At 40.5% G+C, this 24701-nt stretch overlaps 1 protein-coding gene across 4 annotated transcripts; it reads left to right on the top strand.

The window, feature by feature from the left end:
* Window positions 1–12942: 12942 nt before the first annotated feature.
* Window positions 12943–24638, top strand: ART4 (ADP-ribosyltransferase 4 (inactive) (Dombrock blood group)). Of its 4 annotated transcripts, none has more exons than XM_033408167.2 (3): window positions 12943–13682; window positions 16144–16852; window positions 24004–24638. In XM_033408167.2, exons 1-3 carry the CDS (start codon window positions 13581–13583, stop codon window positions 24093–24095), a joined length of 903 nt encoding a protein of 300 aa, XP_033264058.1. In that variant the 5' UTR covers window positions 12943–13580; the 3' UTR covers window positions 24096–24638. The 4 variants fall into 4 exon arrangements, with proteins under 4 accessions (XP_033264058.1, XP_049550310.1, XP_033264059.1 ...); XM_049694353.1 differs by lacking the exon at window positions 24004–24638 and adding an exon at window positions 17607–18515 and having other exon boundaries at window positions 12944–13751; XM_033408168.2 differs by lacking the exon at window positions 24004–24638 and adding an exon at window positions 18306–18515 and having other exon boundaries at window positions 12945–13751.
* Window positions 24639–24701: the final 63 nt, after the last annotated feature.

Genomic DNA, 24701 nt, shown 5'->3' with positions numbered 1-24701 from the left:
CAGGCCTTTACTTATTAGTAGAAACTAGTGGGTGGACCAGGCTAAAAATAGCACTAAAGAGGAGGAGAAAACAAAATTTTTTAGTGCTGTTCAGGACAGAAAAGGGTCAGCACAGAGTCGTCCAAGCCATTAAAAACACAAGGCACACAACTTTTTTTTTTTTAGAAAAAAAAAAAAGCCTTTAAGAACAACAGTAACAACATATCGAATAGAAATCTATTATTCAGAAAAGAAGACAAAGCAAACCCTTAAAACACTGTCCACTTCCTCCAAAGCATATACAGTTAAGCAAAGGTATACTTAGCTCCTAACACACTTAGCTGTTAAATATATGGGAAACTTGGGGACCACTTGGGCTCAGTTGGAAATTTCAAAGGCTCATCTAAAACAAAAGTTCCTCTCTCTACTCAGCTTCATGGAACCTGTAAAATAATTTGACAATAAAATGATGTCAAATTCTAGAACAAATTAAATATATTAAAATGAATGAACTATAATTGTTATAGTGATGTGATCCACAGTAATAGCTACGAAATACATAAGAAAAAATAACAGGAACGGGAGGGAAATTATAACAAAGCTTAAAAGGCTAGAAACGTTTCAGGAGGACCCAAGAGAGAATTCAGCAAACCTGTGGCATAAGCTAAAAAATAGGGAAACCATGAGACATCCAGTATGTCAAGTGATTTGGGAGATGAAGAGAAGAAAAGGCAGAAGTGATGACAATCAGATCAAATCAATACATTTTTTAAAGTTATATAGAGAATATTGGATGAGTACTTGAACCAAGTGATGAGGGAAATTAGAGAATTAAGCCAGACAAACAAGGTGATTAGCATGAAGAAATCTGCTTTAATAAACTTCATAGACCAGGTTCTAACGAAGTAGGTTTCAAGAGGTTCAGGGAAAAACGGACCCAAATATAGAGAGAGACTTCTAAGATGGCAGCTGAATTAAGAGGGTTGAGATGTGTTATATTTAGATTTCAAGAGAGCATTTGACAAACGTTTAGCGTGTCTTAAACCTCTTAATCATAGTTACATTCTTGTCCTTATCTAATAGCTCCACCGTCTGGATCATCTCTAAGTTTGTTTCTGTGGATTGCTTTGTCTCTTGACATTGGATTGTTTTTCTTGGTTTTATGTGTGTGTGTGTCATAATTTTGGGTTGAATGCTAGACGCTAGGTGTAGAAAAAACAATGAAGACAGAGGTCAGTTGTATTTGTGCCCTGAATAGACACACATCGGTCAGGCTTTAACATTGGGAATATGTCACCATAGTCAGTAGTTGAGCTGCATTTGAGTTTTGTTTTGCTCTAGTTGCCTTCAGTGTACCGTAGACTTTGCATCCTCCAGGGGTGAGCTGCTGTTAGCCTGTGCTTCCTCTGGGGTCTGAGGTGCCTGAGGGGTTTCCTCAGTGTTTCTGTTCTGCTCTCGGTTTTGAGCAGGCCCTGTGAGCCTGCACTCCCGGGACCTGGGGCTTGTCTCTCTCCATGCAGTGACCAGCTGTGGTTTGCTACTTGCTGCTAGGCTCCTGGTGAGGTAGGGGAAGGGGTTCTCAGTTCTGGTACAGCCTCACACTCAGAAGGACTCTTGCACCTGACCTCTGGGATGGGACTATCTCAGCACTCATACCCACTCATCCCCCCACCAGGGCAGACCAGCTCTGCCTGGTATCTATGAGGGTGTTCCGGCATGGAGAGAGTTTCCAGCCCTTCCCAGTGCTTGTAGACCTCTCTTTGTATCACCACAGGCTCCTGAGACAGACAGGTTTCCTTGCCTGTCCACTAGAGGCAGATGGCTTTCTTCAAATAAGAGAAGTTTTGTACCTGTTTTCATCACCAAGGGGGGCAATTTCTCTGTTCTCTTGTCCTGCCCCCAATCTTTTTCATGAACACCCAGTGGAGGCTTAGAAAAGAGCTCGAGAATGGTGCCTCTTCTGTCTTGTGACCCTGGCTGTTTCATGGATTCCAGAAATTTTATGATTTTGTAGATGTCTGGGGTTTTTTTTTTCCTCATTTTTAGCATGGTGATGACATTCCTTTAAGGTTTCTTTACCCTAAGTGGAATGATTCAGATAGGGCTACAAACGTCTGAAGAGTCTAGGTAAATAGGTAACATATATTATTAAGCTAGTCTAAGACTGAAAGTTACGAATTATGGCTAAATGAAGAATGCATGACCCGCCTGAATTATTTAAGTCAAAAACATCTTTTGAACTCAACTGACAAGTTGCGATCCCTGGTTAAGACATGGGCAGAATTAGGTGCGTTCAAACCTGGTTGAACAACTGGGTGATGCATCACTAAAAAGAACCTTAAATTGTATCATTTTTAACCTAAAAGGAAATTCCTATTGTTATGCCCAGGAATCTCTACTTAACCCTGTGCTATTTTTAATATTTTAATTAATGTTTTAATGAAGGTATGAAAAGAATGGCATTCCAGTTTTTGCATGAAACTAAACCAAGAGTTATTGCTGTAATACTTTGTCTTAGAATCAGGATTTGTGACGGCATTGACAAGCTAAAATAAAGGGGCTAAGGATGCATAAATGTAAGGTCCTAAAAGTGAGCTTGCACTTGTAATGAATAGTGGCTTGTGGAAGACCGTCTGCGCCATAAATGTTTTTTATCAGCTAGCATCATTAAATAAATAAATAAAAATGAGCTTGCTAAATCTACTTCAAATTTACAGTTGCATAGGATCAGTGATATCTGACTTAATAATAGAAGTTCATGTCCGAATGACTCTATGATTTCTAATATGTACAAATTCAGCAAGTGAAAAAAATTGACATAGTTACACAGAAAAGCTGCTTCACCTTAGGTTGCATCAGTGAAAGAAAGCATTCAGAGCAAAAGAAGCCTTTAGCCCCATTGATTAGATACATGTGTGGTGTCCTATTGCCATATTTACAGGAGTCATTGACTTACTGGAATTTACAAAGAGGAAGATGGCCAGGATGATAGTCTGAGGAACAGTCGAGTCAGAATGTTAAGTCTGGAAAGGGAGACCTGAAAGAACAGACAGCATCTTCAAATACTAGAAAAGAACAGAGGCAGTGGAGGGTGTGTGTGTGGGATTTGGCCCCCAGAGACGAGAAGTTATTTAAAACAATAGTGAATGGATTGGAATTAGATGAAACTGATGTAATAATATGTGTTATTTGATATGTTATTACATTTGGGGTAAGGTAGACAAACATTTTCCCCTCTAGTCAAACAAAACACTAATGATTGAGAAATGTGATGTATGTTTGTACCCTTCATTGTTAATGTAAGAAGATTTGTAACATGTCTTAGAGCAGGGGGAGAGCAAATTTCTGTTAGCATAAGGACGGAGTTATGAATTTTATAGAATAAGATTAATATTATGATTATGATATTAACTTTTCAAGTAGAAGATTGGAGTTTTTCAAAGAAAATTCATCTTTAAATTGGTGACATAGATTTGACTTTAAATATTCATAGAACCTAGGAGGAAAATGGCTGTAGCACAAAATAGCTTACTCTTCCCACCTCTCAAAGACCAGCAATGGACAGGAAACCCAGATTTCACCTCTCTGAGAAGGGATACCTGGGTGGAGGAGAAAGGCCATCGATTTTTAGTAGAGGACAAAAGCCTCAAATTTTTCCAGATGCCGTCAGGACTGAGAGTACTGGAAGTTAATTATATTTCTAGGGAGTGGTTTGTGATCCCAGAGTAATAGGAAACTGGATAAGAGCCTTTATCTTTGGTGGGGTTATAGGTTAAAAGAAAACTTCAGGAGGCAGACTTCTGAGCCACAGGAAGCATTTACTCACTGTGACCATCAGGGAAGAGTAAAGTTCATCCTCCCTGAATTACACCCTTCTGCCTTGAGTAGTAGAGACATGGCATACAGGAAATAAAAGGAAGGGGCCGACCACACAGGAAACAGATGTAAACTTGGTAAAAGCCCTCTGATTCATTGCACCTTAATGAACAGGTGTAAAGAAAAAATTATTGAATATAAAACTGTTATACCAAAAGAGAAGTATCTTAATTTCTAAGGAGTCTGGGAGCTAACGTGAGTGTGGAACTAAATTTACCACTACTAATCCATGGAATGCAGAGAGTTGCTATTGTAGGTCAGAAACCTCAGTCTACTTAGCAAGTTTGATGTACATGAGAAACAAGCAGTACTTCCATCAAAACGCGTGCTAGGGCTTCCCTGGTGGCGCAGTGGTTGAGAGTCCGCCTGCCGATGCAGGGGACACGGGTTTGTGCCCCGGTCCGGGAGGATCCCACGTGCCGCGGAGAGGCTGGGCCCATGAGCCATGGCCGCTGAGCCTACGCATCCGGAGCTGTGCTCCGCAACGGGAGAGGCCGTGGCGGTGAGTGGCCCGTGTACCGCAAAACAAACAAACAAACAAACAAACAAAACGCGTGCTGAAGTGGGGAACGTGCAGAAAATGAAGGAACACAGCTCAAGAGAAAACTTTATATCATGGAAAATACTTGCCGAAAATATCATGTTATCACACACATACATGCACACACACACACACACACACACTTTTTAAACCCCTGTAGACAAAGAATGTCCTGCCATATCAGTAAACAAAGTATGTTGACGCCATCAAGCGGTCAGCCTCTGCAGCAACCCCAGACGGTGCGCCCTGAGGGGATTCAGGATGGAGAAAACAGGATTCTGGCCCTAGATAGTTAAGGTGCATATCAAAGGAACAATTTCAGTAAACCCAGACTCTTGCACCTTCCCACACATAGAAAAGCACTAAATTCATTAACTTGAGATATCTGGTTTTCTTTAATTAGCAGTAATCTTTTGATGATCCAACTACCTGGTGTTTTTTTTTTTTTTTTTGGCAAAGGCTCCTATATATCCTGGCTCTTCCCTTAACTCTTTGGAGTGGTCCCTCAGAGCAATCTGAGGAGACTGTCTCCTGGGCTTAAGTCCTCTGTAAGTCCGCCAAATAAAACATCATTCTCAACTCTTAGGTTGTGCGTGTGTTTTTCAGTTAACACCCCAAATAGAAATGTCTGAAACCTCACTGAAATGAAACTGCTTAGCTGCTCATGTCTCAGTGCTGCCCTTTCCTGCTCTTTCTCCTGGTTCTGCCATCCTCATCTTCCCACAGATGAACTCCCTCATTCCACCTCTGAAAAGCCCAGAACTGCCCTTTTCCCTACTGCCACACATGCTGCCTCATATGGGCTCCTTGGAGGGACCCAGGGCCCAGGGTCCTGGTGTTGGTTTCAGGTCCTCTCTGTTGCTACTCTGTCCATCCAGGAACTTCTCTCAAGAATTATCTGGGGGCTTCCCTGGTGGTGCAGTGGTTGAGAGTCCGCCTGCCGATGCAGGGGACACGGGTTCGTGCCCCGGTCCGAGAAGATCCCACATGCCACGGAGCGGCTGGGCCCGTGAGCCATGGCCACACAGCCTGCGCGTCCGGAGCCTGTGCTCTGCGATGGGAGAGCCACAACAGTGAGAGGCCCCCCCCCCAAAAAAAAAAGAGTTATCTGGGATCATGGACCCTCCCTAGAAATAGAACTAACTTTCAATACCTTCAATCCCAACTAGGTCTTCAAAATTTTGTATAAAATAAATACACTACAAGAATATGTTGTACAACACAGTATTTTATAACTATAAGTAGAATATAACCTTTAAAAATTATGAATCTCTATGTCGTACACCCAAAATATACAATATTGTACATAAACTATATCTCAATTTAAAAAGACACCCATTTCACCTTTACGGCTCTGGAGCTATTTCAGGAACTGGAAACAAAAGATGCTTCATCACTTAGGAAATTCCAAAGGTTTTAAGAGCTGTGTGCCAGTAACCATGGACCAGACCAAATATATATTTATTATAAATCACAGTATCACAGGAACGTACATGGCAGAAGTTACTCTGTCAACAATGTTGAGAAGGAGATTCACACTGGGTGAAAGACGATTACAAAGTTCTGTCCCAACACTAAGGTACTATGCTTTAAAAAAAAAAAAAAGTGGAAATGAGAAAGGTTAGATAACTTGTTTCATAATGGAGCAATTGAACAATTGTTATAAAATATATTGAAACAATGGATGCTAGTGTCTCCTGAGAACAGTACACCACTTCTGTGATTTCCCTGCCAAAACCGCATAACCTGAATCTAATCATCAGGAAATAACAGACAAACCTCAATTGAGAGACATTCTACAAAAAAACAAAATACAAAATAACCATTTCGAAAATGTCAAGGTCAAAAACCAAAATAAATACTGAGTAAATGTTCCAGTTTATAGGACCAAAAACACTTGACAACTAAGTGCAAATTGTGATCCTGGAAAACATCTATAAAAAGCATTATAGGAACAGTTGATGAAACTTGTATATGGACTCTGGATTACAGAATAGTGTTGCACAAATCTTAAGTTTCTTGCTATTGGTAACTGTACTGTGGTTGTGTAAGTGAATGTCCTTGTCATTGGGAAATAAATTCTGAGATATTTAAGGGTAAAGTGTGCAAAATAGTTCTCCCCAAAATGTGTCACTTTGGCATGTGGGTTATTTTGAACTGAAGGCAACCGCGACCGGCAGACTCGAGGAAACCTTTTACCTCTCTTCACTGCCTGAAAGAATTTAAATAGGGCCCTGACAGAAAGAGAGCTATCACCAGAGATAACTTTTTATCTCTTTGGCAGCGCAAACATCTAAGTACCAAACATCTGCGCTTCTCATCTTCCCGTGATTTGCCCTCCTCCCCTTTGAAGCCCCAGGGCCATAGCCCATTCCTTAGCCAGAATGGCATACAAGCCTCAATTACCTGACTGCCATTGGATTTCATATTTTTTATGGGAATCCCACACATACACAATTAAATTTGTTTTTCTCCTGTTACTTTGTCTTACTTACAGCAGTTTAATTTTCAGATGATCAGCCAAAGACCCTATAAGGGAGGAAGGGAAAAATTTCTGCCCTTACAGGTGTTAAATTAATTAAACAAAGAGGCCATGAGACTGAGGTGGTGCTAGTACCTTGGCAGCCTATGCAAACAAGCCAGAACCTAAGTCTGTACTGGCCTCAAGGTGGAGAAATCAAAACCCAAGGACTACTCATCACAAACAGCCAATGAGGCTTTTCCAAATACGACCGATGCTAAGCTACAGCCAATCAGACAGTTTCCTTGCCTTGCTTTCATCTTTTCTCTCTCTGTCTCTCCCCAGCCCCTCTCAGTGGAGCATCCCTAACCACTTCTGTGTGGCAACTTTTCCAAATACGACCGATGCTAAGCTACAGCCAATCAGACAGTTTCCTTGCCTTGCTTTCATCTCTTCTCTCTCTGTCTCTCCCCAGCCCCTCTCAGTGGAGCATCCCTAACCACTTCTGTGTGGCAACTTTTCCAAATACGACCGATGCTAAGCTACAGCCAATCAGACAGTTTCCTTGCCTTGCTTTCATCTCTTCTCTCTCTGTCTCTCCCCAGCCCCTCTCAGTGGAGCATCCCTAACCACTTCTGTGTGGCAACTTTTCCAAATACGACCGATGCTAAGCTACAGCCAATCAGACAGTTTCCTTGCCTTGCTTTCATCTCTTCTCTCTCTGTCTCTCCCCAGCCCCTCTCAGTGGAGCATCCCTAACCACTTCTGTGTGGCAACTTTTCCAAATACGACCGATGCTAAGCTACAGCCAATCAGACAGTTTCCTTGCCTTGCTTTCATCTCTTCTCTCTCTGTCTCTCCCCAGCCCCTCTCAGTGGAGCATCCCTAACCACTTCTGTGTGGCAACTTTTCCAAATACGACCGATGCTAAGCTACAGCCAATCAGACAGTTTCCTTGCCTTGCTTTCATCTCTTCTCTCTCTGTCTCTCCCCAGCCCCTCTCAGTGGAGCATCCCTAACCACTTCTGTGTGGCAACTTTTCCAAATACGACCGATGCTAAGCTACAGCCAATCAGACAGTTTCCTTGCCTTGCTTTCATCTCTTCTCTCTCTGTCTCTCCCCAGCCCCTCTCAGTGGAGCATCCCTAACCACTTCTGTGTGGCAACTTTTCCAAATACGACCGATGCTAAGCTACAGCCAATCAGACAGTTTCCTTGCCTTGCTTTCATCTCTTCTCTCTCTGTCTCTCCCCAGCCCCTCTCAGTGGAGCATCCCTAACCACTTCTGTGTGGCAACTTTTCCAAATACGACCGATGCTAAGCTACAGCCAATCAGACAGTTTCCTTGCCTTGCTTTCATCTCTTCTCTCTCTGTCTCTCCCCAGCCCCTCTCAGTGGAGCATCCCTAACCACTTCTGTGTGGCAACTTTTCCAAATACGACCGATGCTAAGCTACAGCCAATCAGACAGTTTCCTTGCCTTGCTTTCATCTCTTCTCTCTCTGTCTCTCCCCAGCCCCTCTCAGTGGAGCATCCCTAACCACTTCTGTGTGGCAACTGCCCAATCTGAGTTGATTTTTGCTCCAACTCCTAAAATGTTTTAATATGCCTCAGTTTATCGATTAACAAAGGGCATGATGTCTGCAAATTATTCTCAAGTGGTTTAGAAAAAAAGAGAGAATGATAGAGCAAGTGGGGCAAAATATAATATCAGCCATCGATGAACGTGGAGAGTATGAACGCAGGTCGTGTGCCTGACCCACAGAGCCCAGACAAACCAAAACGTTAGAGTTTGGAGCAGAGAAAGGTTTATGGCAGGGCCTTGCAAGGAGAACGGCTCATGTCCTTAAAAAACCCCAAACTCCTTGAAGAGTTTCAGCAAAGCCTTTTTTTTTTTTTAACATCTTTATTGGGGTATAATTGCTTTACAACGGTGTGTTAGTTTCTGCTTTATAACAAAGTGAATCAGTTATACATATACATATGTTCCCATATCTCTTCCCTCTTGCATCTCCCTCCCTCCTTCCCTCCCTATCCCGCCCCTCCAGGCGGTCACAAAGCACCGAGCTGATATCCCTGTGCTATGCAGCTGCTTCCCACTAGGTATCTACCTTACGTTTGGTAGTGTATATATGTCCATGCCTCTCTCTCGCTTTGTCACAGCTCAGCAAAGCCTTTTTAAAGGCCGGGTGAAGGAGGGGTGTCCCAGAGTATGTGATCAGCTCATGTACCGTTCTCTGATTGGTTGATGGTGAGGTAACAGGGCAGTTAACCTTATCAATCCTTAGGCGTCAGTAGGTCTGGGGGCTACATTCTCATGATCATCAAGTAGTTAATTTCTTCCATTTGGTGGTGGTTTTTAGCATCTGAAAAACTCAGGAAATATGCATGAGATATTATTATCTGGCTACTTTAAAGAGGAGCCACAGCAGAAAATATGAGGCAGGGGTCTGTACCAGGAAAGCCCCAGTAGGGTCCTGCTCAGTTATAGTAGGGCATGGGAGTTCCTTGGATATACATATGTTCCTTGTACAGAAACTTGCCATGTTTCTCTAAGTTGAAAATTTTATCTAAATAAAAAGTTATAAAAAATATGAAATAATTGAAGGAGTTTTGCTCACTTCGATAGGAGTTTGAGGGTAAAAGAGAACAGATAAGTTAAAATGTTAAAACCATCCTGACTACCTAATTTTGAGACCACTATCATACTACTTTCCTTTGGATAACAAGGACTTCTGGCAGTGCCTCCGTTAAATTAACTCAGGTCCAAAGGCGTTCAGTAAGACCCAAACGAGGAATACCAAGAGCCATTTCCAAACCTTGAGGCCAGTGACTCCTTCAACCCATGCTCCGAAAGTAGCTTTAGAAAACTAGTCTAGAATGTTCAGAATGTATTCTAGAGAATCAGCAGAACATTTTCTTAAACGGCTGTTTATAAAAAATGTAATAGAAATTAACTTTCACTTTGTTAAACACCCTATGAGTTGTTGGTCTTCAAATATCTGAGTAGCCAACATGCTTTGAGCACCTACTAAGTGTCAGTGGCATCAGGACACTGAGGAAACTGCAGAGCAGAAAGGTAAAATACTTGCCCGGGTCAAAAGTTAAGGAAGTGATAGAACACGGGATTGAGCCGAAGTATCTTTCTCAAGGACTCGTGTTCTATCATTCATCAGTCAATCTGCTTCTGAGACAGTATAGTTCATGGATCCATTCCATGATATTTTACAGAGTATCTCAATTTCATTGCCAACACGACCCTGCAAGAGTGGTGTTGTCATCTCGGCTTTTATATATAAAGAAGCTGAGACGGAGAACTGACATTACTTATTTAGATTCACAAAAGCTGGGAAATCATGGAAGCAAAATACCAACACAGTTCTGTACAACTTCAAGACACATATCCCTTTTACCCATCAAGACAGCAGATTTTGAAGAACTGGGCATCATTAAGAAAATGGTAACTGGGTGAACATCAAGCTCTAAATTAACTAATATTAAATTTTCTCATGGGAACTTTAATAAAATAGCCCTCAAAAGATGATTTTTTTCAATGACTAAACATTGTCAGAAAACTTTATTTTAATCAAAAATATACACACACTCACACACCAGACCTGTGGCCTTTCCCTACCCCAGATATTATTGTTGGTGTTCTCTTGCTTCCCTCCCTCTTTCCCTTCTTCTGTCTCAGTCTCTTTTCTCTGTTTCTGTCTCTGTGTCTCGCTCTTCCTCCCTCCCCGCCTCCCCTTCCCAATCTTTAAATTCCAGCTGTACAAAAAGGTTACAAAGGTTCCTGCTGCCCCCTAGTGGTCTTATTTTGGAAGCGGCAGTCACATTAGGAAAATCAACAAAACCCTTACAGACAGTAATAATAAAATGACAGTTAACAGGGAAGTTCCCTGGCCGTCCAGTGGTTAGGACTGGGCGCTTTCACTGCCGAGGGCCCTTGTTCAATCCCTGGTTGGGGAACTAAGATCCGGCAAGACACGCGGGACGGCCAAAAAAAAAAAAAAAAAAAAATGACACTTACAGTTCTTTAGAATTTTTGGAGACAGTGGGCCATGGAGGTAAAAGGAAACTGCCTGCGATCACTGATAAGTTATTTGCCCTCACAGAGTTTCAGCAAATACACCCATAAAGTGGAGGTTAAAATATCTCTTCCTTATAGTTGTGTTGTGGGTTAAGATAACATACCAAAAGGTCTTGAAGCACAGTACACTCTCCAGAAAAGGTAATTATTATCACATTATTTATTTTTGACAACTCTACAAGGTTAAGGAAACTGAAGCTCAGCACAGCTTGCAGGGTTTTTTTTAAGTAAACTCAGCTACCAACCTGTAGAATGAGACCCATAATCCAAGTTTTTGGACTCTAATTTTATTTCTCTTCATGAAACATCAGTATCCCAAATTAACAGTTGATACAAGGAATCTTGAGAATTATTAAAATCTTAAAGGGATATTTTCATACACTACTCATGTTTTCAATGATGTCCAAAACTATATACATTTCATTGGTAAGTGATCACATCTCTAAATTGTGTCTTAAAATTGCAAGAAGAAAAGCACACAAAGATTTGTGTCCAAAACATGTTCATAAGTCACTGTTTATAATAGTACAAAGTTGAAAACAGGCTAAATGTAATACATTTATTCAATAAACTTTGGTATAAATAACAATGTTTTGGTACAAATAATAATGTTTTTATTTATTAAAAAATTTCTCAGTGCCAGGTGCTGTTAAAGGGTTATAAATGTATCAAAGCATTCAGAGAGGTAAGTACTATTATTATCTCCCCTTAACAAATGAGGAGGGACTTCCCTGGTGGTTCAGTAGTTAAGACTCCGGGCTTCCACTGCAGGGGGCCCGGGTTCGATCCCTGGTCAGGGAACTAAAGTCCTGCATGCTGCACGGTGAGACCGAAAAAACAAAACAAAACAAAAAACCAAATGAGGAAACTGAGGAACAGAGAAGCTTAGTACCTTGCATGAGGTCAAACATCAAGTAGGAGAGCCAGGAATTGAACTGACGTGTCTTTTTCAAGAGTCCGTGTCCTATTCACCAATCTGTTTTTGTGACAGTATAGTCCATGGATCCACCCCATATTTCACTGATGGTAGAATATTGTACAGCCATAAAAAAACATGTTTTCAGTAAGTATTAAGTTACATGCAGACATGCTTACATTAAAACATTAAGAGAAATCAACTATACCTCAATTTTTTAAAAAAGGAAACATAAGATGTAGAAGAAAAAAATAAGGGAAAAAAACAGCATGCAAAATTGCACACATTATTTCAGTCCTAGAACATGTGTGTGTGTGTGTGTGTGTGTGTGTGCAAAACCAAAATCTAAATCTAAATAGTACCTTTCCCCAGATGATAGGTTATGGGTAATTTGGTTTCCTCCTTTATACTTCTCTAGATATTCTGAACTTTTGTTATGAGACATAACTGCTGTGATTATCAGGATATTTAGTTTAAAAATATTTACTGCTGCTGAAAAAAATACCAGAATTTCCGAGAACAAGATTTCATTTCCTTTCACAGTTAAATAATGAAAGTGTTAAGTGGGAAAGATTTGCAAGAAAAACAATTACCCCAAGGACTGGGAACAGAGGAAGGATGTTCAGACTAGAAAGGGAAGTGTCTAAGAGAGAGGGTTTCATAGGACATTTATGCTGAATGAACTCAACACCCTGGAACCTGTTCTTGATCGATGTCACCTACTTTTGAGTGCTGTCAGCTGCTCAGAGGCTGTCTTCTGACAGTAGTCATTTGGATTCGCCCCAGACTGAAATAGTGTGGATTGAGAATCTGATGCCTTTAGAAGAGAAAACATAGAAGATCTGTCATCTGAACAGGTATAATTTCTAGAGTGGACGATTTCAAACGTGCAGTGGAAAAGCAGCAAAGAGAGCTTTCTTTTTGGCAGTAACCCTACTGTTTTGCTTTGTGGCAGTCCCTTCTGGGCAGGGCCTATCAGCAGTACCAGATGAGCCTAGCATAGGCCAACCTTGAGGTGGTATCTTCCCAGGGACCTGCACGAGCCAATCATATCACTCAAAGGCTGCAGCTCAAGATAAAACCACTTGGCCCCAAACACCATATAGTGCATGCCTTTGCCTGCTGCCTTTTCTTTTCTTTTATTTATTTACTTATTCATTTTTGGCTGCCTGGGGTCTTCGTTGCTGCATGTGGGTTTTCTCCAGTTGCGGAGAGCGGGGGCTACTCGTTGTTGCGGTGCGCTCGGGCTCTAGGCGTGGGGCTTCAGTAGTGGCGCAGGAGATTTGGTGCTCCGCGGCACGTGGGGTCTTCCCTGACCAGGTCTCGAACCTGTGTCCCCTGCATTGGCAGGCGGATTCTTAACCACTGTGCCACCTAGGAAGCCCCTTCCTGCCTTCTTAAGAAAGTTAAGGCTAAGCTGGTGAGCCAGACCTGTAACAAGACTTTGGAATTTCCCTGCATAGAGACTAGATCAGGATTTTTTTAAGTCGGAAACTAATTTGAGTTCACTTCAGAATTCCTTATTTGGTGCACAAGTCTGGCTATTCAACAGAGATTTCAGCTTTGCAAGTGAGTTCGAGTTGATTTCTTCCCTTGGAAACTGCTAGTTGGTGGTGGTCAGCAGAAGTCTCAACATAGACATAGGTGAGGAAGGTTCTTGCTGAGACTCAACCCCAAGAAAACCCCAAAGGAGCACCCTGAGAACTGATTTCAGGATGCAGCTGCAGGGGCGAAGAAGTGCTTTTAACACCAACAAATGCTGCCCTTTGACCAACAGATGCAGGAGGAGTCTTCTTCCAAATACTGCAGCCCTTGAGGTGAGAATCTGGCTTCTAAGAGGGCAACTTCCTCTCCTGCTGCTGTGCTCAAGTCTGCAGAGACCCACGGTGAGTTACCACGGAAGAGGTGATCTCTTTATGATCAGGGCTCCAGTGGTGCAAACTTTAGATGACCTTTAGTCCCTTGGGATGTAATTTCACTTAGACATTTTAACTAACACGTAATGCTGGCAAAGAGGGTTGAAAACGATTATTTAAAATTATGGAGTTCTTTACAGTTTACAGATTTGGCATCACAGAAGCTAGAGGCATAGCATTTTTTTCTTGATTCTCCATAAAATTTAAGTAAAACATTGCTTCTGTAGGACAAATAATGCAAAATCAACCAAGTCTATTTGGCTTTATCCTGTATCATACAGATCAACTCAAAAGACGTATTATAAAGTTCTCTATAATGAAAAATAACCTAATGTTAAGAGAAAACAGTTTCAGTGAGCCCAGACGCTTGCATCTTCCCATACATAGAAAAGCACTAAATTCCTTAATTTTAATGTCTGGTTTTCTTTAATTAACAGTAATCTTTTGATGTTCCGAGTACGTGCCCTTTGTTACAAAACTCCTATGTATCCGAGCTCCCCCCTCACTTCCTCAGAGCAGTTCTCTTGGGGTTACGTGAGATGCCATCTCCCGGGCTTGAAGTCCTAAAAATTCCCACTGAATGAAACATAGCTCTCAACTTTAAAAAAAAAAAAAGAAAGAAGACAGAATACCCATTTGATATCTAGTAATAGATTAAAGTTTTGGAGTTCACAAGGTTTGATAGAAGATATTTTTTATTTTGTTTTGGCTTAAATAGATTCTGTAGAATTATTTGCAAATCTGCTCTAAAGAATTATCGGTTAAAATCATTTAAGCAGTCTTAAAATTTTGTTCCAGTTTACACACAACTAGATGACTTCTCACCATAAATAACATAGTAAAAATACCAAATGGTATGCTTTTGAGTTCCAGCTACAACACTGTTGACATTCACTGGATGGAATTTTATCTCTTAATATGTTCCTTAGTAAGTACTGTTTATTAGGAAAGTATCATTTCTTTGCCCAGAAGGAAACACCTTGAAATTAAGATAACTGAAAAATATGGCTCTCAATTATAGATGGATGAGACTTAAAGAACTTGTCTTCAAATCTCTAACTTTAATTTAATATGCACTGGGTATCAATAAGTAATATTCCATTGGCTACCCATGAGAAAATGTCTTTTTCCTACTCCTGATTTCTAAGAAGAAGGACATTACCAGGAACCCCACTGACCTCTGTCCAACCCTCTCCTCACATCGCTCCCCTGGAGGTGGACAGACGTTACTTGACTGGTAACGTCAGGAAGAATAACTGGATATGCTGTGTTTGCTCTTCTTCCTCCTGGGAATTAACCCAATGGCAAAAGGCATGAGTTCTGTGTTCCTCCCATGGCAAGAATCTCACCTGGACAGGTTGCAATCCAATACTGCCTGCAGCTAAGTGGGCAAGTCAGCTCATTCTGGGGTTTACCCTTAACAAGCCCACCAGCCATCAGACCTAAAGATGGGTGCTCCAACATGTTCTCATTCAGTAGTAAAAATTATATTTTAGCCTTCATATTTCAAGTCCTGAGCAGAGGAGAGGGTTGTCATTTACTGGGGGCCCCCTTGGAGAACCCGACTCATCACTTAAGTCTTTTCTTAAATCAAAGCCAAAGGCTTAATATAGGTTTTAGGTATTCATAAAAGAGGTATTACTTATAACACCTGTGTGAGAATGTGAAGGGGTTAGGAGAGGAAACAGATAGTATAATTAAACTTTGATTATTAATTTTTTTCTTCAAAATACTCAATATGCAAAAAGACTTTTCACTGATACAAAAAGGGTCACTTCCTCCATGGGGAGATGAGGTTTTTTTGTGCTTTCAGTAATATTTGTCAAACCAAATTCAACATCTAGCATGGGTCACAGATACAGGAAGGACTGGATCAGTGTAATGGTTATGAGTGAAACTTACTTCAGCAAATACTGATTTTGAGCAGACAACTCGGTCTTATACAGTGTAGCAAATCTGCTACCACACCGTAAAAATTTAAAAAAACAGAAACCTCCATTAAATAGAGTCGGGAGACCAGAAAGGGGAGCTCTCATGCCCTGCGGCATAGCAGAGTCTAACAGGAAGAAGAAAAACACCTCTTCTTTCCTGGCAAGGACTGGGCGAATGTAAAGCCATGAACTCTCTGTTTACTATACCCTCCCATCTTCCTTTTCTTCTCTATGAAAGCATTCTTCTTCCCTTGCCCTGTAGGGACTTGTACACGGCGCACCGCAGTTGCAGAACCTGAATTGCAACTCTCTGCTGATCCTGAATAGACCTATCTTTGCTGGAGAAATACCTGGCACGCTATTTACTTCAGGTCAACAAGATTCACCATCGAATTTGAAAAATTAAAATCAAGATTTTTCTTTCCTTATAGGTCGCAGTTAAAATTGACTTTGACTTGGCACCCGGTTCCTTTGATGATCAGTACCAAGGCTGCAGCCAACAAGTCATGGAGGACCTGATTCAAGGGGATTATTTTACGAAAGAACTAGAATCTCGTAGGAATTACCACAGGGTCTGGCAACGTGCACACTTAGACTGGTTGACACAAGGAAAAGCTCTCCCTGAGAACATGACTGTTACACATGCTGTGGCCATCTTGGTTTATTCGTCGAACGGCAGTGTTCGTTCAGACTTCTCCAGAGCCATGGCCAGTGCTGCTGGGTCTCCCCAGCAATATAAACATTCATTCCATTTCAAATATCTACACTACTACCTGACCACGGCAATCCAGCTGCTGAGGAAAGAGATTGTCACAAGGAATGACTCTCTGTGTTATGAGGTGCACCATGAGGTGAAGGGCGTTTACTTGGAAGCCCCCATGAGTGCCACCATTCGCTTTGGCCAATTCCTCTCCACCTCTTTCCTGAGAGAAGAGGCACAGAAGTTTGGGGACCAAACTCTATTTACCATATTGACCTGCCTGGGGGCACCTGTACAAGACTTCTCTCTCAAAAAGGAGGTCCTGGTCCCTCCGTATGAGCTGTTTGAAGTTGTAAATATGAGCTACCACCCAAGAGGAAATTGGTTGCAATTGCAGTCAACTGGGACCCAGAGTGCGTATAACTGTCAGCTGCTAAAAGGTATTGTTATTGATCCAAACTGAATCCACTCTTACCAGGATTGCAGGCCACCATTCATTTTTTAATCTTTTCAAAGAAATATTTATTTATTTTAATTTTTTTTCTTTTAATTTTTATTGGAGTATAGTTGATTTACAATGTTGTGTTAGTTTCAGGTGTACAGCAAAGTGAATCAGTTATACATATATCCACTCTTTTTTAGATTCTTTTCCTATATACGTCACTAGAGAGTATTGAGTAGAGTTCCCTGTGCTATACAGTAGGTCCTTATTAGTTATCTATTTTATATATAGTAGGGTGTATACATCAATCCCAATCTCCCAATTTATCCCTCCCCCCATTTTCCCTCCTGGTAACCATAAATTTGTTTTCTACATCCCTATTCTTTTATAAAAGTTGTTTTTCTGAGTGAGCTTGGGGGAAAAAGGCCAAAAACATGGATATTGGCCTTCAGTAATGGTGGAATTGGCAGATTAGAGAAAACTCACCTTGTTTCTTGGTTTCTCCTCTCTTCTTTCTCCTCAACTACCTGTAGGAAAATGTGCTTTGCAGTGGCCCAGATATACAGGGCATTCTAGACAGAGAGAGTAAGTATCTCTACTGGAAAAGGTAGTGCATAAAACATAGCATTTTACCTTCTCCCTCAAGCTCATTTTTTGTCACGGTCATTTCATGAACAAGAAGTGTTAAAAATAAAGCAGGAGGTGTGATTTATTCATCCACTCCTATCTTTTCATCGTCTTCTCTGTTCCAGGAACTGGGATAGGAGGACCCAGGCGATACAAAATGAATAAAGCAAAATTACTATCCTAAGGAGGATTTTTAGTCTAATGAGAAGTGGAAATATGAACAAGTGTCTACACACAAAAGCACTAAGTATACACCAGACGTTTAAGCAATGGTTATGGTTGCTCGGTGAAGGAAGACGCTCGTTCTCTCTGGGGAAAGTGAGAAGCCTTCACAATAGGAGACCACGTGGGACTTGAAGTAGGAATGGGGGTTTTCAATGAAAAAAGAGAGAAAAAGTCATTTCAAGCAGAAAAAGCATATACTGAATCACAGAGATTTCAAACAGCCTGGTATCTTCAGGGAAATTTTGAAATTCTGGATGGCTGGAATGTAGGGTGTGTAGGACAGAGGAAGAGGCCAAGAGTAGAAAGGAAGTAGGACACTGATAGGGGCTGGAGAGTTCTGATGGGGCCAGATTGCTTAAAAAAAAACTCTTGTATTCCATGCCAAGGACTTTCAAACTTCATGCTGTAAGTAGTGAGAAACCATTAGAAGTCTATAAGGAATGGAGTATCAATCAGATCAGTGTTGTAGCAAGAGCTTTGATGATATTGTGAAAAATGAACCAAAGCAGGAGAAATTAGAGTTATCACAATAAAAATACGTGTTAGTCTCTTTTAGAAAAACATGTGGCTGATTCCATTTTATCTTTGTATGTTGCCAGCCACAGTCGTTTGACGGAGCAAATGCTGTGCAAATTCGATAGCAGATGCCGTACCCTGTTTGATCCAGAAAGAGGAAGACTGTCCTTATCCACATGCGCATTCGTTTACACTCAAAGTCAACTGCAACCCAGCTACAGGGTCTACCTTTGAAATATTCCCGAATCTTCCTCTACTCCATCATCACTGCTGCTGTTAATAATTCAGCCTGTCCGCGTTTCTCAACACATCAGGGCTGCAGTGCTGCAAACGTCCTCAAACTGGCATCCACACTGAGGTCAAGGTCCTGCTCACTCTGGCCTATCTGTAAGGCCAGAGACAGTCATTTCCATTAACTGATAAGTAACACTCTGCTTATTCCAACATCCCGGAGACTGATGCAAACATGAACAATGGGAGAAGGGAGGCGGCATGTTTTTCTCATCTGAGAATCCTTCCCTGGGAGGGAGTGAGGTCAGTGGTCTCCCCAGCCCTGTTTTTCCAGATGGCTGCTGCTGCCCACTTGACTTCTGACCAATCACCTGGACTAACCATTAACCTCAGCCTGGGGAATTCACAGAATCTAATTTCTCATGAAACTGGAATCCTCTCAGGAAACTGTTTCTTCTCCTTTCGATTTTTTCACCAGCAGAAGCCACAAACTATTCCATGTCCCCAAAAGTCCCTATGAGCCAGTGACTTACGTTTCCTCTCCGGTTCCCTTTTAATCTGACAGACGCAATATGTGAAAAACAACATGAAGCCGTTTAAAATGGGTCAGCCAGGGACACTGCAGTTCTCCCAAGAAAGAGACAGTAGACTAAAGAGCAGAGCTTCCCCAGTCCTTCAATGTATTTCAAAATTGCTTCCATTAAGTTGTAACTGAAGTTCTCAAGTTCAAAGAGTTCCTAGGAATCTGTGGCCTTCGAAGAGTCAAAAGGTCAAATTGGTAGCATAACTCATTGAGGGGAGTGAGTTCGCAAAAGAAAAATTGTTTAAGACATTCTAAACTAATAGCTTTTTCTTCTAATTCTTCTCTCACCCCTCACATGACCTATACTTGTTACCATAGAAACATGTTTTCAGGCCCCGTGGAAGACTTAAAATATGTTATGTTAGTTATTTGTCCTTAACTGTTGCTTCTTTCAGCAAAATAGTCTGTGCCAAAAATCTGTAGACACACAAATACATGCTCTGTTCTGTATCATTGGGTTCACAAAGAAGAGGGGTTTATTTGCGAAAATGTTTCACATAATTAAAATTCTTAAGCATGCTTCTAGAAAAAAATGTAGCCAATTGTTTGTAGTCAGTGTGGTTTTACATGTTAATCTTGCCAGTTACTAGCAGTGGGAATACAGGCAAATGGCTTAGTCTCTCTGTGCCTCAGTTTCTTTATATGTAAATGGGAATAATTTTTAAAAAGAAAACTTACCTTGTAAGATTCCGGTGAAGAGAAAACGAAGGAACGCATGCAAAAGCTCTTAGAACCATATGTGACACATGTAAGTAAGTAATCAAAACTCTTTGGCTACTATTACTATTACTATCATAAGTCTTTATTTTATTAACTTACTGTTTCCTATTTTCTTTTACTCTGGGTTTCAGTTATCCCAAAGTAATTTTCCCAATTTGTGGCATCACACTTACCTTGAGGTAGCGTGTCTGTCTCAGACGAATGGATGAAAGAATGAGTAATTGGATGAATCTGGAGACCACAGGGCATGATGGGTAGAGCAGAGATGGTGGAACAGGTGAGAGCTGGGCATATGTTAGTAGCTCTGTGGCCTTGTGCAAATGACAACTCTGAGCCTGTTTCTTCATTTATAATATGGGGGCAACACGTGCCTGGAGGGAATGTTGTGATAGCACTTGTTACCCACCCTCTCAAACACAATTGAAAAATTCTGGGAAAGTACTTTGCACATGGAGCTGGGATAACAGTTTAATGGCACAAATGTCTACTTCAGTAATAGTGACAGTTAGAATAGAAAGAAAGGAAGAGACAGAAGAAACACATGTTTTTTTGGCCATGCCATGCGGCTTGCGGGATCTTAGGACCCGGGACCCCTTCAGTGGAAGCACAGAGTCTTAACCACTGGACCGCCAGGGAAGTCTCATAGACAATATTCTAAAAGAATAACACTCATCACTCTAAATTTTGACAGAAAGAGGTTATAGATAACATTTACCACCAAATAAGATTAACTAGATATACTGCATGTCACTTTTACCTTTTTTTTTTTTTTGCTTTTTTTCAAGAGATTGAATACGTATTTCTGAACAATCTAACTCACAGATTCAGACTTCATGAGATAAAAGGCATAATATTATGCATTTCTCCCCAGACTGTATACCCAAGGCAGAGGTGACCAAATTCAGGTTATAATACACCAATAAAATGGTATTTGTATAGAAATTTAGTTTACAAAAGGCTTTCACACACATTATCTGTTTAATTCTTACAACCACCTGTACTTTGGGCTATTGACCCCCCTATAATGATGTGAACACTGAGGATTAGAAAGGTTAAATGGTTTTTGTAAGATTATTCAAGCAGGTTATAAATAACAAAAGTGAGACCGTTTCCCATTTTTTCTGACAAAAAGTCCAGGACAATTTTCTCTGTAGGTCACTTTCAGGAGATTTATTTTGTCATTCAAAAATGTTATTGAGAACCTAAAATTTCTTCAATCTTCTGTGCTCTGACTATTGACATTATAAACACACTTCACATTCATATAAATATACAAATATGTTCACATAAATGTATATATAACAAGATAATAGTTGATCTTTCCACATGCATTTAACTAGTGTTTTTCACCTTAACCTATTTTATTACATTATTAAAGATTGATGGCCATGACCTACTGAACTGATGTCACAAACCATTAATGGAATCACAACCTCCAATTTGAAAAGTACTGTCCTAGGGACAGAGGGAATAAAAAGCATTGAATAGTCTAGAAGAAAAGTAAAGACAAATACAGAAGTAAAGTTAATGTGAGTTGTTCTGAAATGAGAAATTTTATAGACTGTAATTAATTTAATTCACAGATTTTTTTCATTTATTCTCCTAAATATATTGTCTGCCTGTGTGAAAATAATAATAATAATGTGAGGTAGAAATGATAATGACCATATGAGAGGTAGAGAAAAAGTATCAAGAGAGTTAGGAAAGAAAAGTTACTTTAACCTGAGAAAATAAAATTAAAATAAGCTATTTTTAATATCCTAGTTATTATGAAGGGTGCCTAAGAGGTGATTTTGAAGGATGAGTATGATTACCACATAGTAATATCTCTATTTTTCTCTTACTTGAACATTAGCATAATCACAATGAAGCAAAGTGAAGAGTAGTAGTGGTGATCATAGTATTTCCAAAAGCCTGGAGGTGGTCTCATTTTACAGATGAGAAAACTGAGGCCTAGTGAAAGTAACAAACATGATCACAGTCAAGCATCTAGGGGTAGAGCTTCAATACCAAAGCCAATCACACCCTCAAATCATAATCTTTCTCTGTTATATTGTTTCCTTGTCAATCAGTTGCTGACAACTCTTCAGTAGAATCTTATCCCACGAAAAAGTGAGAAAGGGTGGGGTTAGAGGTCCTTGTGATCTCTAGCCTCAATGAAGAGAAAATAAAACAGAAAATGCTTAAGAATCATTCTAAGGAGTGACCTGCTAAAGTGGTATTGATTGTTCCTAGGTCCCTGTGAGAATTCAGATAATACAATTTTAACACAAACTTTGACAAAAGCTTAGAAATAAGTATGCATTATTAATTTTTCTTATATAAGAAAAGTGGGGTTTTGAAAATTACTGTTGGTAATTTTCCAAATAGAAATTCCAGGAAACTCAAGGGATCTTACATATTATGTGGAAGCAATGGAAAAGTATTTCCCCAACATCTGATCATCCTGTCAAACAATATGGTCATCAAACAATTCAGGCAATCATAGAGTTGAATGATTTTCTACCTCAAATGTCTTTTATATGCTAAATAATCAACAAAGGCTGGTTGAAAAGGAGATTCCACTCTTTAGAGCATTTTTAAAATTTTACTTATTTATTTTATTTATTTAATTTTTGGCTGCATTGGGTCTTCGTTGCTGCACATGGGCCCTCTCTAGTTGTGGCGAGCGGGGGCTACTCCTCACCGCGGTGCACGGGCTTCTCATTGCAGTGGCTTCTCTTGCGGCGGAGCACAGGCTCTAGGCACGCAGGCTCAGTAGTTGTGGCTCGCAGGCTCTAGAGCGCAGGCTCAGCAGCCGTGGCACACAGGCTTTGCTGCTCCGTGGCACGTGGGATCCTCCTGGACCAGGGCTGGAACCTGTGTCCCCTGCATTGGCAGGCAGGCTCCTAACCACTGCACCACCAGGGAAGCCCTAGACCATTTTTTTAAAGGTTTACATCTTCCATCTCATTCTATATCCTTATCCCATTGTACTCCCAGTTAGTAGTTACACCTGACAATAATCTTTTATATTTCAGTGTTTCTTCCATCAGCCACATCTTAGTGGCTGCTAACCTTTCCCATGAAGAGTGTGTACGTGTAGGCAGTATACACACACACACACACACACACACACACACACACACCAAACAGGACTGTGTGAATTGTTTTTGCTCACCTTGTAATAAAAAATTTGATGAATGTACATGCAATATATGGAGAGATAATACAGTGGTTAAAAATAGAGCGTTGAGCCAGACTGCCTAAGTTTGATGGCTGCCTACACTACTTACTAGATGCGTGATGTTTGACAAGTTTCTTCACATCTCTGTGTCACAGTTTTATCAACTAAAAAATGAGGATAAATGCCTCATAGTTTTGTGTGGATTAAATGAGTTAATTTATAGCAAGTGCTTAAAATGACCCCAGCACAGAATAAGCCTTTAATCAATGTTCACTTTCATAATGGTGATAAAGATGGTGATAATTAAGATGGGGATGATGGTAACGGAAATAATTCTGCTGCGGATGACGATAAAGATGGGAAATCCGGAGATCTCTACCCCCAACTTGCTGGGTACCCTGAGGTACACCTCTTAACCTCTTGGTACCTGTTTTATTATCTGCAAAATAAGCAAGCTGTCAGTTAGAGAACTCTAAGAGAGAATATTTTTTTTAAGTGGCTAGCTTCACACTATTTACAATAGCCAGGACATGGAAGCAACCTAAATGCCCATCGACAGAGGAATGGATAAAGAGGATGTGGCACATATATACAATGGAATATTACTCCGCCATAAAAAGGAACGAAATTGGGTCATTTGTAGAGACGTGGATGGACCTAGAGACTGTCAAACAGAGTGAAGTAAGTCAGAAAGAGAAAAACAAATATCATATATTAAAGCATATATGTGGAATCTAGAAAAGTGGTACAGATGAACTGGTTTGCAAGGCAGAAATACAGACACAGATGTAGAGAACAAACATATGGACACCAAGGGGGGAAAGTGGCGGGACGGGTGGGATGAACTGGGAGACTGGGATTGACATGTATACACTAATATGTATAAAATAGATAACTAATACGAGCCTGCTGTATAAAAAATACATTAATTAATTTTTTTAAAAGTGCTACCTTCAACTATTTTTGTTAGGAATTTTCTAAGTTTAAAAGGTGAACCAAAGGAGAAATGAGGTGGTTTTTTAAAACAATCTCTGCTACCTAAAACATCTCTAACTCTTTTTATGTTTTTTTGTTTTCACAGCTTCCAGCAAAAAGTGCATCCCTATTCCCGTAGTTATTGTTTCTCTCTCATTTTTGACCTGTGTCATCATCTCTTCCAAAAGTAGAGCATAAAAAAAGGTTGTGGTTTTTGCCTTCCCTGTACCCTTTTGCTTTATTCCAGTCAGGGCACCCTGAATCCCCGTAGAGAATCATTCCGCCCAGCTATCAACTGATTCAGAGCTGGCTCAGTCCACTGCCTATGGGTAGACCTGTAGGTATATTTCTTCTTCATGGATACAGAGATTCATGTTGGATAGAAATGACTCAGTCTGAGCCTGTGAGACATAATCAGGGTACTTTATTGGGATTGGGGCTGGGTGTGGGGTGGGGGCCACTTTTTATTTTGAGTGGAGAATAGTGAAAGCAGAATATGAGTCTAGAATCGCTAGCAGCTATCTTGCCACTGAGAAGAGAGCCCCTTGTCTTCCTGAGAACGGAGCTAACACAATGAAAGAAGAGCTGAGAAATGAAAAGAAAGTGAATCTTGGCGAAAGTCTATGTGCCCCTAAATCCAACTGTGCCTGAAACTGGATACCATGGGCTTTTTCATTACATAAATCAATAAATTATATTTTTGCTTCAATAATTTGAATTAAATTTTCTGTCTCAAACAATTGAAGGAGTGTTATGATGAATACAATGATTTTCCCTTATTTTTTAATTTAATGATCCTAAATA

Source organism: Orcinus orca, chromosome 11 (genome assembly GCF_937001465.1).
Source record: "Orcinus orca chromosome 11, mOrcOrc1.1, whole genome shotgun sequence".
NCBI lineage: Eukaryota > Metazoa > Chordata > Mammalia > Artiodactyla > Delphinidae > Orcinus > Orcinus orca.
The sequence above is the reverse complement of the archived record's forward strand: the minus strand, read 5'-3'. Positions and strand labels throughout refer to the sequence as shown.

Coding starts and splice junctions, on each gene's coding strand:
- ART4 (XM_012537222.3), top strand. CDS start 13,581: ATGCAGCTGCAGGGGCGAAGAAGTGCTTTTAACACCAACAAATGCTGC. Junction 13,752..16,143: donor CAAGTCTGCAGAGACCCACG/GTGAGTTACCAC, acceptor CTTTCCTTATAG/GTCGCAGTTAAAATTGACTT. Junction 16,853..24,003: donor TAACTGTCAGCTGCTAAAAG/GTATTGTTATTG, acceptor TTGTTTTCACAG/CTTCCAGCAAAAAGTGCATC.